Consider the following 14507-nt stretch of genomic DNA (forward strand, 5'->3'; position numbering starts at 1 on the left):
GAATAGCAGTTGACGAGAATGTTTACTTGCGGTCTTGTCCTTGAGCATTGTTCTCAAGGGGTGGAAATCAATTAGGAGATATTATTTTAAGAGCTAGCACTTGTAGGTCCACAGAAAGTTTCCTCGACTTCCAAGGATGGGTCAGACCTTGGAATATAGGATCTGCTGTGGTCTGCTAAGCTTTAGAGCGTGATCTATAGAGGATTAGAATATGCTCAGTTTCTGATAGAGGTCCATTGATATAAAGCTAAAGAGAGATCAATGAATTTTGAGTGTGATGCAGCGTGCAATAGGGGGGGGTATCTTGTCTATCTTTTATTTTAGATCAGTCTCTTATTGTTTAGTTGGAGGGTCATGTTGCGTAGTGCGACACGTGTTGTTCTACTCTTCTTTCTTCTTCCTATTCCGGTTTTCCACCCCCTTCTTTGCTTCTTTATCGTTCCTTATGTGAGAAATCTTTGTCCCTCTGTTGCTCTTTGAGATCCTTTCTCTGTCTCCCTTTTGTCTTCCTTCCCCCTTTTCCTCTGCCTCCCCTCTGGGTGTCATGGAGATTCTTATTCTTTGCGCGCTAGGTCATAAACGAGGGGTGGGGGAGTATGTCCTTTATTTGCTGCTGGTGGTGTCGCTAGATAATGTTGTTTGAGGGGGTCTCACCATCTTAGCGTGCGGTCTCCTTCAGGCACTATTTAGTCCTTGTGTGATATTGCTTCTTTTCCTTTCCGCCGTGGTCGTCGTGGTCATCCTCAGGCCTAGGTTCCTCAGTGATCCATCCTCCTCGGGGTCCCCTCTCCCTCCATCCGCATGAGGGGGCAGTGCGGCGCTCCAGCACCCGGGGAGCCGAGGCGGAAGAGGGCCGATCCGGGCGCCTCCCTCGCGACGCGTTCCGGGCCTGTGTGGCACCGCACCTTAGTCCGCGGCTCCGCGGAAGCTCGGAGGCCGCATTTGCTCTCGCGTCTCCGGGCGTGTCTGCCGTCGCTCTGGTCCCACAACTTTGCCCCTCCGGAGGCCCCCTCCCTCCGCCAGCCGGGAGGCCTCACTAGGGGTCAGGATCGCAGGGGGAAGACCCTCTGTTTGCCAGCTTGGCCTGCCTGGCGCGCAAGATCTTTTCTCAGGCGGCCATTTTCTTCGACGGCCGGACCACGCCAAAATGTTCAGGATTTTAATGTAGATGGGAACATGTTTGAAAGAATTCCATTAAATCTTAAATGTCACCTACATCATAGGAACATGAAGGTTTACAGAAAGGAAACAGACATTGCTCTGGGATTAGTAGTTTACTGCAATTTCAAAGATAACATGCTGCCGTGGTAAAACCCACCTAGATTAAGAGAAAACAGCATAACCAATCTAGGGGAAATGTTAAATATTATACAATGTCACAATGGCAGTCACTTGCCATTTGTAACAGGGAGATGGCTCATCATTTAAAGTTAGATGGAAGGCACCCAACCTCAGTGAGGCTATCCTGTTTCACTGCTCTTCAACTGAAGAAAATTCCTGAATGTTTAATCTTGTTTTTGTTTGTTCATAATATGAACAACCTGTAATCTGTATAAAGAGAAGAAACAAGGGTGTTAACGTGTACCATCTTTCTCCTGATTGAAATAAGCGGGGCATTTAACACTGTATGAAAATAAAGAGAGACACTAAGGTGCGCATTCCGACTTCGGCATTCTTCTGGTGAGACCGCCGAAGTCGCAGATGCCAGAGGACCGCCAGTGCTGGAGGTCCTCCGAGCGCCATATTCCGAGTACTGAAGTACTTCCGCCTCAATTTGGATGGAAATCTTCCAGTATTCGTGCTGGTGGTCGACGGTGCAGAGGCGGGCCCACCGCCGGCCCCGCCAAAAGGACACCGCCAGCCGTATTACAACCTGTAATATGGCCTGGCAGTGTCCTGATGGCAGTGCGGGGCCAGCAGTGGGAGAGCTGGGACCCGTCCCCTCAGGGAGGAGCACCTCGTCAGACGAGGTAAGTGTCCTCCGCAAGGGGAGGTGGCCGGGGTGTGTGAATGGGTGTTTGTGAGTGTGTGTATGCGCGTAATGCATGGGGGGGTGGGAGGGGACTGTTTGTGTGTGTGTAACTGTGGTGATGCATGTGTGTGCGCGTGTGGGTTAGGGTGTTGTGTGTTTGTGCTTGTGTTTGTATTTGGGGGGCAGGGTTCAGTATGGGGATCGGGGTGGGGTAATCTGCAAATTCCTATTGCCAGTAGCCTTTCCACCAGGGATTTCGTGGTGGTGCTCCTGCAACGGAATCCCTTGCGGAACGGGGACTCGGAATTCCGCTGGCGGTATTGGGTGGCCGGCCGGGTCAGAGATGCTTATCTCCAGCCCTGTGGGTCCAGCCGCCCTGCCGGTAGCAACAGGATTATGGCCAAAAGACCGCCAAAGGTGTGGTGGTTCAGTTTCCGCCAAAGTCACAATGACCACCTAAATATTAGAAGGTTGAATACCTTATCAAATGGAAGCACTTGCTATTAGCCCATACAGTTCCTATCAAATAAATGACTCTTAACACATACAGAATAGTTCTTATTGGTTTTTGTTGGAGAATATCTTTAGACCAGAGGTCTTCAAGCCGGCAGACAAACCATACTGGGTGGCCTGAAGTGATCTCAGCAGGGGAGGCAGGGTGTATACAGCCTTTGGCCAAGAGGAGTAGTTATTCTGCTGCTAAGGAGCAGAGACAAACATGCAGACTAGCAGTGAGCCACCTTGGAGTGGGCCAGCAAAAATGTATTTTTCTCGCTTATGTCCTGGCTGGAAGTAGGTGGCAAAGTGGGAGGGTATCCTTACCCATGTTTGAGAAAGAATCACACTGCGGATATTTTTACATTTTCGTGGAGTCCAGGCTCCCACCAGCATTTTGGCAATCAAAGGGGTAACGAAAAAGAACTGCAATGTTTGAAATGGCAAATATGTTCAGACTGAGTTGAAAATTTCATTGAATAATTATGTGCACGTATGCTCATCATCATGGGGGTACATTGAAGATTTATACGGGGAGGAGGCATTAAAAAGTTTAGCTTTACACACAATGATCAGTCTTTGATGAACCTTTTGTGATGCAGTATTCTACTATGAAGAGTAAGCCAGGAAGGGAAGCTCACCGACGCGCTCACTGAACATTTTATGCAAGGAAATTAATCAGCAAAAGTTAGCATCTCATTCTAACTACTATTATATTGTGAAATGGCAAAGGAAATCCACAAATGAAGGAGTGTTAAAGATATCCCAGAAATTTAGATGTGCAGTTCCACTTCTTCCTATTGTATCCTTTGTAACTCATTTTGCGAATGAAATTCCTTAGATCATTGTATACAAAAGGGCTTAATTAGTAACACAGTAGTCCACACATTTCTAAGAGAAACACTTTGATGCAAAAGATCATCGTCAAACATCATCACACAATCATGATTATCTGCAACCATCATTATGCCATAGTATTTAGGAAAAGCGTCAAGTTCTTCATGTCAAAAGACTTCATGCAAACTCTTCTGCCTCTCCCCTTGTTACATCCTCTATACTTCACGTGTGTATTTATAGATGAAATGTAATAAATGTGCTTTTCCCAAAAAATAATTTTGATCGTCTTTACAATATTCGTATTCAATGAAACCAACCTCTGTGTCACTTGTATCTGAATATATGCCATCTGCCTCTAAACCATCTTGGCCTTCCTCTTCAGCGCTGTCATCCCAGTTACTTCTATAGGAGATCTCAATGCCACCATCAGGACAGTCAGCTTCCAGGCTTTTGTTGTGACTTGATGGTTTCAATTTCTTTGTAATTTTTTTCAATGTATATCGAACACCTGATAAACATAACAATGGTCAACTGAAACACGTGAAAGCAGTTTTTTCTAGGTGATGCAATTTAAAACACACTTTTAGTCCCTCCAGATATGCATGATAATTCTTGTGATCCCAAACTCATGAATCAATTGCATTTTTTTTTATATGCTTGTGTGTTTTATATATCAATATATATATATATATGTATACACACACATTTATGGTTATATTAACATGTGCATACAAAACATATGTGTATTTTCTTTTTTTTAGCTTTATTTAGCACTTTATAGATAGACTATTGCACATGAAGCACATTAACTTTTGTGTATATTTGATATTGGACTTTAGTAGGCATGAGTACTTTACTGTAATTGTTGTTTGAGTCTTTGGTAATTTAGGAAGTAGAAAATAGTCTCTAGTACTTTACTGAGTTGAAATATTTAAATATACTTCAAAAAGTACTTTACTATGTTGAATTTTGAAATATACATCAATAATTTAGATAATATAATCTGTACATATTGTATATTTATTCCACAGCCTTGACAAAGTCTAGGAGACGAAACACGTGTCGGCAGTTCGTGTTGGATTATTTGTTTTACATGTGGTCTTTGACCTGAATACTGACCACACTGGTGCAAACATCAATAAATGTCCGGCTGTTACTTACTCATTGGACCCTGACTCCTATTGATTGATCACTCGGATCAACTACTTGGAATTTGTTTTGGTGTGCCCTGGCTTGCTGTTCATATATTTGATATCATCATTGACTACCTTGCAGTCAGCGATTCTGGACACCTGTGGTGGGAGGTGCCCGGTTGGTTGGCACCCACTGGACTTCGATATTGCATTTTCTTTAAGATTTACTATAAGGACTTTAATCTGAAACCTGTGTTGATGTGCGAGCGTTGCGGCATCCTCCACCCTTTTTTCTCTTTGAACTTAGAGAATATAAATGTGACGACTGAGTAAATATTTGATGAAATATATTACAAATATATTCTTTTTATTTGATGTTAGAAACACAGCTTGACTCCAAAGATTGTACTTATAATAAAAAAAAATATTTTCTGTGGTCTGTGTGTATATCTTTTAAATGAATAGGTGTTGACATAAGGAGAATGTTCCTTTAAAAAGGGATTTTGCACTGCATCACGTGATGGCCCAGTCGAAGGCTTTTTTTGCTGAAATGCATAGGCCAGTTTGTTTGTAGCGAATCCTTTTTAAAAAAGCAAATAGCTCGTACCGGCTTGTGCTGTCTCTGCCCTGGCGAATGGATTGTTCATTGGGGCAGGCATTCTCAGGAAAGAGGATATATGAAAACCCTTTCAGGGTTAGAGTGACACATAAGTTATGAAAAACAGAAGAGAGAACTCTGGTTGGTTCCCAAGCCTAGGTGGAGAGCAGCTCCTGTAAGGAACACCCTGCAACACCAGCGACACTCTAGGTTTGCTCACCTCAAATGTATTTTTTCTAGCAAAGTTTTTAAGCATAGGATTGGCACAGTGCCATCCATGCTGAGCTTTGGAGAGGTGGCGGTCCCTGGGGTCTCGGGAAGTCTGCGTAGCTCCCCCTATTTTTTTTTTTTATGTAGGCCTGTGGAGTTGGTGGTCCCTGGGGCTGAAAACAGAGTAGGAAGGGGGGCCACGTTTCAATTATGTGTTTGCCCCGGGGAGGTGGTGGGTGGTGTTCCCCCAGGGGTCCATGCGGCCCCCCCTTAAAATTTTTTACATTAGCCCCAGGGAATCCCCAGGGTCTGCACGACCCACCCCCCCATATTTTTAAGAACTTACCCTGGGGAGGTGGTGGTCCCCAGTGCATGGGTGGGGGGCAGTGCGCACCCCCATATTTTCTTTATGTTCTCCTGGGGTGGTGGTAGTCCCTGGGACATTGGGGTGGGGTTTGCGCGGCCCACCCCATAGTTTTAAAATGTCGCCCCGGGCAGGTGGTGGGTCCCTAATCATAATGGGGTCCATACAGACCACCCCATATATTTTTTTATGTTGTCCTGGGGAGGTGGTGGCCCCCAGGGGAGTCTGCGCAGTCCCCCTAATTTTTTTTTTTTTTTTTTTACTATTTAGTCCTGGGCAGGTGGTGGTCCCCGGGAGGGACCTATGCGCCCCCCCCTCAACAAACACACACATTATGTATATATATATATATATATATGGAAAATGTCACTTACCCAGTGTACATCTGTTCGTGGCATGATACGCTGCAGATTCACATGCTTTGCACATCCCGCCATCTAGTGTTGGGCTCGGAGTGTTACAAGTTGTTTTTCTTCGAAGAAGTCTTTTCGAGTCACGAGATCGAGGGACTCCTCCCCTTTCGGCTCCATTGCGCATGGGCGTCGACTCCATCTTAGATTGTTTTCCCCGCAGAGAGTGAGGTAGGAGTTGTGTATTATAGTAATAGTGCCCATGCAATGGAGTAAAAATGTATGTACATAATGTGGTTTAAAGCTATATATTTACAAATTTACAAATGTTCAAGATCAACTTCAAACGGCTACAGGCTCACGGGGAGGCGGGTGGGCCCATGTGAATCTGCAGCGTATCATGCCACGAACAGATGTACACTGGGTAAGTGACATTTTCAGTTTGATGGCATTTGTAGCTGCAGATACACATGCTTTGCATAGACTAGTAAGCAGTTATCTCCCCAAAAGCGGTGGCTCAGCCTGTAGGAGTTGGAGTTGTTTGAAATAAAGTTCGTAGCACTGCTTGTCCTACTGTGGCTTGTTGTGTTGTTAACACATCCACACAGTAATGCTTGGTGAACGTATGAGGCGTAGACCATGTGGCAGCCTTACATATTTCATTCATTGGAATATTTCCTAGAAAGGCCATGGTAGCACCTTTCTTCCTAGTTGAGTGTGCCTCTGGTGTGATAGGCAGTTCTCTTTTTGCTTTGAGATAACAGGTTTGAATGCATTTAACTATCCATCTGGCAATGCCTTGTTTGGATATTGGATTCCCTGTATGAGGTTTTTGGAAAGCAACGAATAGTTGTTTTGTTTTTCGAATATGTTTTGTTCTGTCAATGTAGTACATTAATGCTCTTTTGATGTCTAATGTATGTAGTGCTCTTTCAGCTACAGAATCTGGTTCAGGAAAGAACACTGGTAGTTCTACTGTTTGATTTAAGTGGAACAGTGATATGACTTTTGGTAGGAACTTTGGATTTGTTCGTAAGACTACTTTATTCTTGTGTATCTGAATAAAGGGTTCTTGTATGGTAAATGCCTGTATTTCACTTACTCTTCTTAGAGATGTGATGGCAATTAGAAATGCTACTTTCCATGTTAAATATTGTATCTCACATGAGTGCATGGGTTCAAACGGTGGACCCATGAGCCGTGTTAAGACAATGTTGAGGTTCCACGAAGGAACGGGTGGTGTTCTTGGTGGGATAATTCTTTTCAGTCCCTCCATAAAAGCCTTTATGACTGGTATCCTAAATAGTGAAGTTGAATGCGTAATTTGCAGATAAGCTGAAATTGCTGTGAGATGTATTTTAATGGATGAGAAAGCTAGCTTTGACTTTTGTAACTGAAGTAGGTAGCTGACGATTTCTTTAGCAGATGCGTGTAAGGGTTGAATTTGTGTATTATGGCAGTAATAAACAAATCTTTTCCACTTATTTGCATAGCAATGTCTTGTGGTTGGTTTTCTAGCTTGTTTTATGACCTCCATACATTCCTGTGTAAGGTCTAGATGTCCGAATTCTAAGACTTCAGGAGCCAAATTGCTAGATTCAGCGATGCTGGATTTGGATGTCTGATCTGTTGTTTGTGTTGAGTTAACAGATCTGGTCTGTTCGGTAGTTTGACATGAGGCACTACTGAAAGGTCTAGTAGTGTTGTGTACCAAGGTTGTCTTGCCCAAGTTGGTGCTATTAGTATGAGTTTGAGTTTGTTTTGACTCAATTTGTTTACTAGATATGGAAGGAGTGGGAGAGGGGGAAAAGCGTATGCAAATATCCCTGACAAACTTATCCATAACGCATTGCCCTGAGACTGATCCTGTGGGTACCTGGATGCGAAATTTTGGCATTTTGCATTTTCTTTTGTTGCAAATAGATCTATTTGTGGTGTTCCCCATCTTTGGAAGTAAGTGTTTAGTATTTGGGGTTGAATCTCCCATTCGTGGATCTGTTGGTGATCCCGAGAGAGATTGTCTGCTAATTGGTTCTGAATTCCTGGAATGAACTGCGCTATTAGGCGAATGTGGTTGTGAATCGCCCAATGCCAAATTTTCTGTGCCAGGAGATACAACTGTGTTGAGTGTGTTCCTCCCTGTTTGTTCAGATAATACATCGTTGTCATGTTGTCTGTTTTGACAAGAATGTGTTTGTGGATTATTATAGGTTGAAAAGCTTTCAACGCTAGAAATACTGCCAGTAATTCTAAGTGATTTATGTGAAACTGTCTCTGCTGAGTGTCCCATTGTCCTTGGATGCTGTGTTGGTTGAGGTGTGCTCCCCACCCTATCATGGAGGCATCCGTTGTTATTACGTATTGAGGCACTGGGTCTTGGAAAGGCCGCCCTTTGTTTAAATTTATAGTGTTCCACCATTGAAGCGAGGTGTATGTTTGGCGGTCTATCAACACTAGATCTTGAAGTTGACCCTGTGCCTGTGACCATTGTGATGCTAGGCACTGTTGTAAGGGCCGCATGTGCAATCTTGCGTTTGGGACAATGGCTATGCATGAGGACATCATGCCTAGTAGTTTCATCACTATTTTGACTTGTATCTTTTGTTTTGGGTGCATGGCCTGTATTACATTGTGAAATGCCTGTACCCTTTGTGGACTTGGAGTGGCAATCCCTTTTGTTGTGTTGATTGTCGCTCCTAAGTATTGTTGTATTTGACACGGCTGAAGGTGTGACTTGTTGTAGTTGAGTGAGAAACCTAGTTTGTGAAGGGTTTCTATGACATACTTTGTGTGTTGCGAGCACCGTTCCTGCGTGTTGGTTTTTATTAACCAATCGTCTAGGTATGGGAACACATGTATTTGCTGTCTTCTGATATGAGCAGCCACTACTGCCAGGCATTTTGTAAAAACTCTTGGCGCAGTTGTTATCCCAAATGGCAACACTTTGAATTGGTAATGTACCCCTTGGAATACAAACCTTAAGTACTTTCTGTGTGAAGGATGTATCGGTATATGGAAGTACGCATCCTTTAGGTCTAGTGTTGTCATGTAGTCTTGTTGTTTGAGCAATGGGATTACGTCCTGCAGTGTCACCATGTGAAAGTGATCTGATTTGATGTAGATATTTAATGTTCTGAGATCTAATATAGGTCTTAGAGTTTTGTCTTTTTTGGGTATGAGAAAGTACAGTGAGTAAACTCCTCTTCCTCTTTGATGAATTGGTACCAACTCTATTGCATCTTTTTGCAACAATGCTTGAACTTCTAGTTGTAGAAGATCTATGTGTTGTTTTGACATATGTGTTTTCGGTGGGACATTTGGAGGGAATTCTAGAAATTCTATGCAATAACCATGCTGGATAATGGCTAGGACACACGTGTCTGTTGTTATTTCCTCCCAGTTTTTGTAGAACTTGGTTAGTCTCCTCCCCCACTGGTGTTATGTGTTGGGGATTTGTGACATGGAAGTCACTGTTTATTTTGTGGAGTTTTGGGACTTTGGAACTTCCCTCTACTCTTTGGGAACTGTCCCCCTCTATATTGCCCCCGAAAAGTTCCCCGCTGGTATTGGCTCTGATAAGTGGGCTTTGTTTGTGAGGTTGTGGGTTCAGTGCTTTGTCCTCGAAACCCCCCTCGAAACTGTGATTTTTGAAATGTGCCTCTGCTCTGTGGGGAGTAGAGTGCGCCCATGGCTTTGGCCGTATCAGTGTCTTTTTTAAGTTTTTCGATAGCAGTGTCCACCTCCGGCCCAAACAACTGCTGTCCGTTAAATGGCATATTCAGCATGGCTTGTTGTATTTCCGGCTTGAATCCAGATGTACGCAGCCATGCATGTCTCCGTATTGTTACTGCTGTATTGACAGTCCTAGCAGCTGTGTCTGCTGCATCCATTGCTGACCGTATCTGATTGTTCGAGATACTCTGTCCTTCCTCCACCACATGTTGTGCTCGTTTTTGGAACTCCTTGGGCAAATGTTCTATAAAATGTTGCATTTCGTCCCAATGAGCCCTGTCATATCTTGCCAACAATGCCTGTGAGTTGGCAATGCGCCATTGGTTGGCTGCTTGTGCCGCCACTCTTTTCCCAGCCGCGTCAAACTTACGACTCTCTTTGTCTGGAGGTGGTGCATCTCCAGAGGTGTGTGAGTTCGCCCTCTTGCGTGCTGCACCTACTACCACTGAGTCTGGTGTTAACTGTTGTGTGATGTACACAGGGTCTGTTGGTGGTGGTTTATATTTTTTCTCCACCCTTGGAGTTATGGCCCTTCCTTTGACAGGCTCTTCAAACACTTGTTTGGAGTGTTTTAGCATTCCAGGTAGCATGGGGAGGCTCTGGTACTGGCTAAGTGTGGACGACAGTGTGTTAAATAGAAAGTCGTCTTCAATTGGCTCTGCATGCAGGCTGACATTATGAAACGCCGCTGCTCTTGACACCACCTGTGTGTAGGCGGTAGAGTCCTCAGGTGGTGACGGTCTAGCTGGATAACAGTCGGGACTGTTATCTGACACTGGTGCATCATAAAGATCCCACGCGTCTGGATCATCCTGACTCATCCCTGTATGAGTTGGGGACTGCATCATTGGTGGAGTGGCTACCGGTGATGGTTGTGGTGAGCGTTGTGGAGATGGTGGTGGGGTTACTTGTCATGCCACTTTTGCCTGTGGCTGCTTGTCTTTTTCTTGGAAGGCAAGTTTCCGTTTCACTCTTATTGGAGGGAGAGTACTGATCTTCCCTGTCTCCTTTTGAATGTGGAGCCTTCTTTGTGTGTAATCTGGCTCCATTGTCTCTAGCTCCTGTCCAAATCTATGTATTTGCATTTGTGAGGACAGGCCTTGTTCCTCTGTGTAGGAACTTGTTTTCGGTTCCGAGGCTGGATGTTTCGGTACCGACGACACTTTTTTGCTCTTCGGCGTAGTGATCTCTCGGTGCCGACTTGCTTCGGTGCCGAGATTGCTCTGACCTGGTGTCTCGGGGTCGAGTCTGCTCTGTGCCGGTATCTCAACCGGAGTCGGATGACTTCGACACATGCATGCCCTTTTTCGGTGCCGATGCTCGGTCACCTATTTTTCGGGTTAAGCCATGGCCTGCCGGCGGTGGCGTCCCCTGGGCCTTTGTGGTCTTTGCGTGAGTTTTGTGTATCGACGTCTTACTAATGGTTTTCGGCGTCTGTTCAGGATCGACCTCTTCCGAGTCCGAATCCTCGATGGAGAAGGCTTCCTCTTCTTCCTCCATGTGTTTTTGTCCTGTCGGCACCGACGCCATCTGTAGTCTTCTTGCTCTTCGGTCCCTTAAGGTCTTTCTGGACCGAAATGCTCGACAGGCCTCACAAGTATCCTCCTTGTGTTCTGGAGACAAACACAAATTACAGACCAGATGCTGATCTGTAGAAGGATACTTGTTGTGACATTCGTGGCAGAAGCGGAATGGGGTCCGTTCAATTAGCCTTGAAGACGCACGTGCTCGGGCCGACCAGGCCCCGCCGGGGAAATCGAAAACCCCGAAGGGCCGCCGGAGCTCTTCAAAATTCGGTCTCCATCTGTTGTAACTAACCCGATACCGAACGTAAACAAACCGTCGAAATTTCCGAGATTTTCACTAACTTTCCGAACCGAAACGCGGAGCGAAAAGGAACACGTCCGAACCCGATGGCGGAAAGAAAACAATCTAAGATGGAGTTGACGCCCATGCGCAATGGAGCCGAAAGTGGGGGAGTCCCTCGATCTCGTGACTCGAAAAGACTTCTTCGAAGAAAAACAACTTGTAACACTCCGAGCCCAACACTAGATGGCGGGATGTGCAAAGCATGTGTATCTGCAGCTACACATGACATCCAACATATATATATATATATATATATATATATATATATATATATATATATGTATATATATAAATATATATAAAAAATACGTTGCCCCTTTAAAGCTCCAAACCCCTTCGGCCATGTGTAGCGCAGGGTATGGAACTTAAAGGGGTGGTGGCTGGCCGTGCATGGCCCGGTGTTGGGTGGCTATAGAGGGTTGGCCACAGGCCAGACCCTACAGCCAACCTCTGCTGTGCACGGCCAAAGGACATGCCTGGGGTGGTTGGATTACCATATAGTAATTAAAATTACTGAATGTTAAAAATCATAGAAATTCACTGAAAAAAACCCAAAAGTGACGTTATAGTTAGGAAATAGAATTTAAAAAAAAACAAAGAAATTCACTTAGAAAAACAAAGGTTACAGACATATTACAGTTAGGCTCACATTTTAAACGCACAGAACCATATAAATTCAGCAGTTATAGTTGGAGTTATTTCAAGTAACTATAACTTGTGCCCTAAGGTTATTATAACTCGCTCCCTCGCCAAACACTGCTAATTATATCACATATAGCAACACTCATGACATCTTTGATAACATCATATCAATGTAATATTTGCAGTAAAACTATTGAGGCTAAAACTGCATGGCAGGGGCGCAGTTATAGTTACCTTAGGACACGAGTTATAGCTACTTGAAATAACTGTAACTGCTGAATTTCAATGATTTTGAACATTTTAAAATGTGAGCCTAACTATAACTTCCCTGTATCTTTTGTTTTTTTAATGCATTTCTAAGTTTTTTTTAATTCTATTTCCTAACTATAACACCCCTGTAACATTTGTTTTTTTCAATGAAACTATATATACTTCATAAATATTGGCAGAATAATTTTAACACACAGACATTCCACTTGACTTAAGTGTGTGTTCCTGACAAACTGCTATTTTTCCCTCTGCACATAAAAAAGTGACATATGTGACGTAAATGTTTCTGAATATCATTTGGTCATTGAGGCATCCAAAGTATTTTCATATGTAAACAGCAATCACATTTTACTGGATCTGCTTCATGTCCCTGCTCCCATCTCACTGCTGCAGGTAAACGTTAGCAAAACAGGGATGACACTGAAATGCTTGGAGTCAAAAATCACTAAGGTGCTCATTTCAACTTCGGTGGTCTTTTCGAAAGACCGACAAAGCCGCGGGTGCCAAAAGAACGCCATATTACAACGTTATGCCAATTTCCACCCAATTTCGAGCAGAAATCTGACACCGTCGGCCTGGCCCGACGTCATAATAGAGGTGGTTTCCACTGCCGGCACCACCACGCCAACAGGACGCTGCCTGCTGTATTACGATCCGTAATACGGCGCAGCGGTTTCCTGTATGGCGGTGCAGTGCTGGCGGTGGAATGCACAGAGACCCATCCTGTGAGAAGGTAGCCTCTTTCTAGCCTTGTTACCCCCACTTTTGGCCTGTTTGTGAGTGTATGTCAGGGTGTTTGTCACTGTTTTCACTGTCTCACTGGGATCCTGATAGCCAGGCCTCAGTGCTCATAGTGAAAACACCATGTTTTCAGTATGGTTGTTATGTGTCACTGGGATCCTGCTAGTCAGGACCCCAGTGCTCATAGGTTTGTGACCTATATGTATGTGTCACTAGGACCCTGTCACACAGGGCCCCAGTGCTCATAGGTGTGCATGTATATGTTCCCTGTGTGGTGCCTAACTGTCTCACTGAGGCTCTGCTAACCAGAACCTCAGTGGTTATGCTCTCTCATTACTTTCAAATTGTCACTAACAGGCTAGTGACCAATTTTACCAATTTACATTGGCTTACTGGAACACCCTTATAATTCCCTAGTATATGGTACTGAGGTACCCAGGGTATTGGGGTTCCAGGAGATCCCTATGGGCTGCAGCATTTCTTTTGCCACCCATAGGGAGCTCTGACAAATCTTACACAGGCCTGCCACTGCAGCCTGAGTGAAATAACGTCCACGTTATTTCACAGCCATTTTACACTGCACTTAAGTAACTTATAAGTCACCTATATGTCTAACCTTTACCTGGTAAAGGTTAGGTGCAAAGTTACTTAGTGTGAGGGCACCCTGGCACTAGCCAAGGTGCCCCCACATTGTTCAGAGCCAATTCACTGAACTTTGTGAGTGCGGGGACACCTTTACACGCGTGCACTACATATAGGTCACTACCTATATGTAGCTTCACCATGGTAACTCCGAATATGGCCATGTAACATGTCTATGATCATGGAATTGCCCCCTCTATGCCATCCTGGCATTATTGGTACAATTCCATGATCCCAGTGGTCTGTAGCACAGACCCTGGTACTGCCAAACTGCCCTTCCTGGGGTTTCACTGCAGCTGCTGCTGATGCCAACCCCTCAGACAGGCATCTGCCCTCCTGGGGTCCAGCCAGGCCTGGCCCAGGATGGCAGAACAAAGAACTTCCTCTGAGAGAGGGTGTGACACCCTCTCCCTTTGGAAAATGGTGTGAAGGCAGGGGAGGAGTAGCCTCCCCCAGCCTCTGGAAATGCTTTGTTGGGCACAGAGGTGCCCAATTCTGCATAAGCCAGTCTACACCGGTTCAGGGACCCCTTAGCCCCTGCTCTGGCGCGAAACTGGACAAAGGAAAGGGGAGTGACCACTCCCCTGACCTGCACCTCCCCTGGGAGGTGTCCAGAGCTCCTCCAGTGTGCTCCAGACCTCTGCCATCTTGG

At 44.8% G+C, this 14507-nt stretch overlaps 1 protein-coding gene across 1 annotated transcript in view; it reads right to left on the reverse strand.

Annotated features, from left to right (window-relative positions):
• The window catches only part of LOC138262410 (uncharacterized), a 232154-nt gene that overhangs the window by 126725 nt on the left and 90922 nt on the right, over positions 1-14507 (reverse strand). Inside the window, exon 7 of the mRNA XM_069212312.1 lies at positions 3622-3812. Coding sequence (XP_069068413.1) covers positions 3622-3812 — 191 coding nt within the window. The remainder of the gene's footprint in view (positions 1-3621; positions 3813-14507) is intronic.

The sequence above is a fragment of the Pleurodeles waltl genome, chromosome 2_1 (genome assembly GCF_031143425.1).
Source record: "Pleurodeles waltl isolate 20211129_DDA chromosome 2_1, aPleWal1.hap1.20221129, whole genome shotgun sequence".
Classification (NCBI taxonomy): Eukaryota; Metazoa; Chordata; class Amphibia; order Caudata; family Salamandridae; genus Pleurodeles; species Pleurodeles waltl.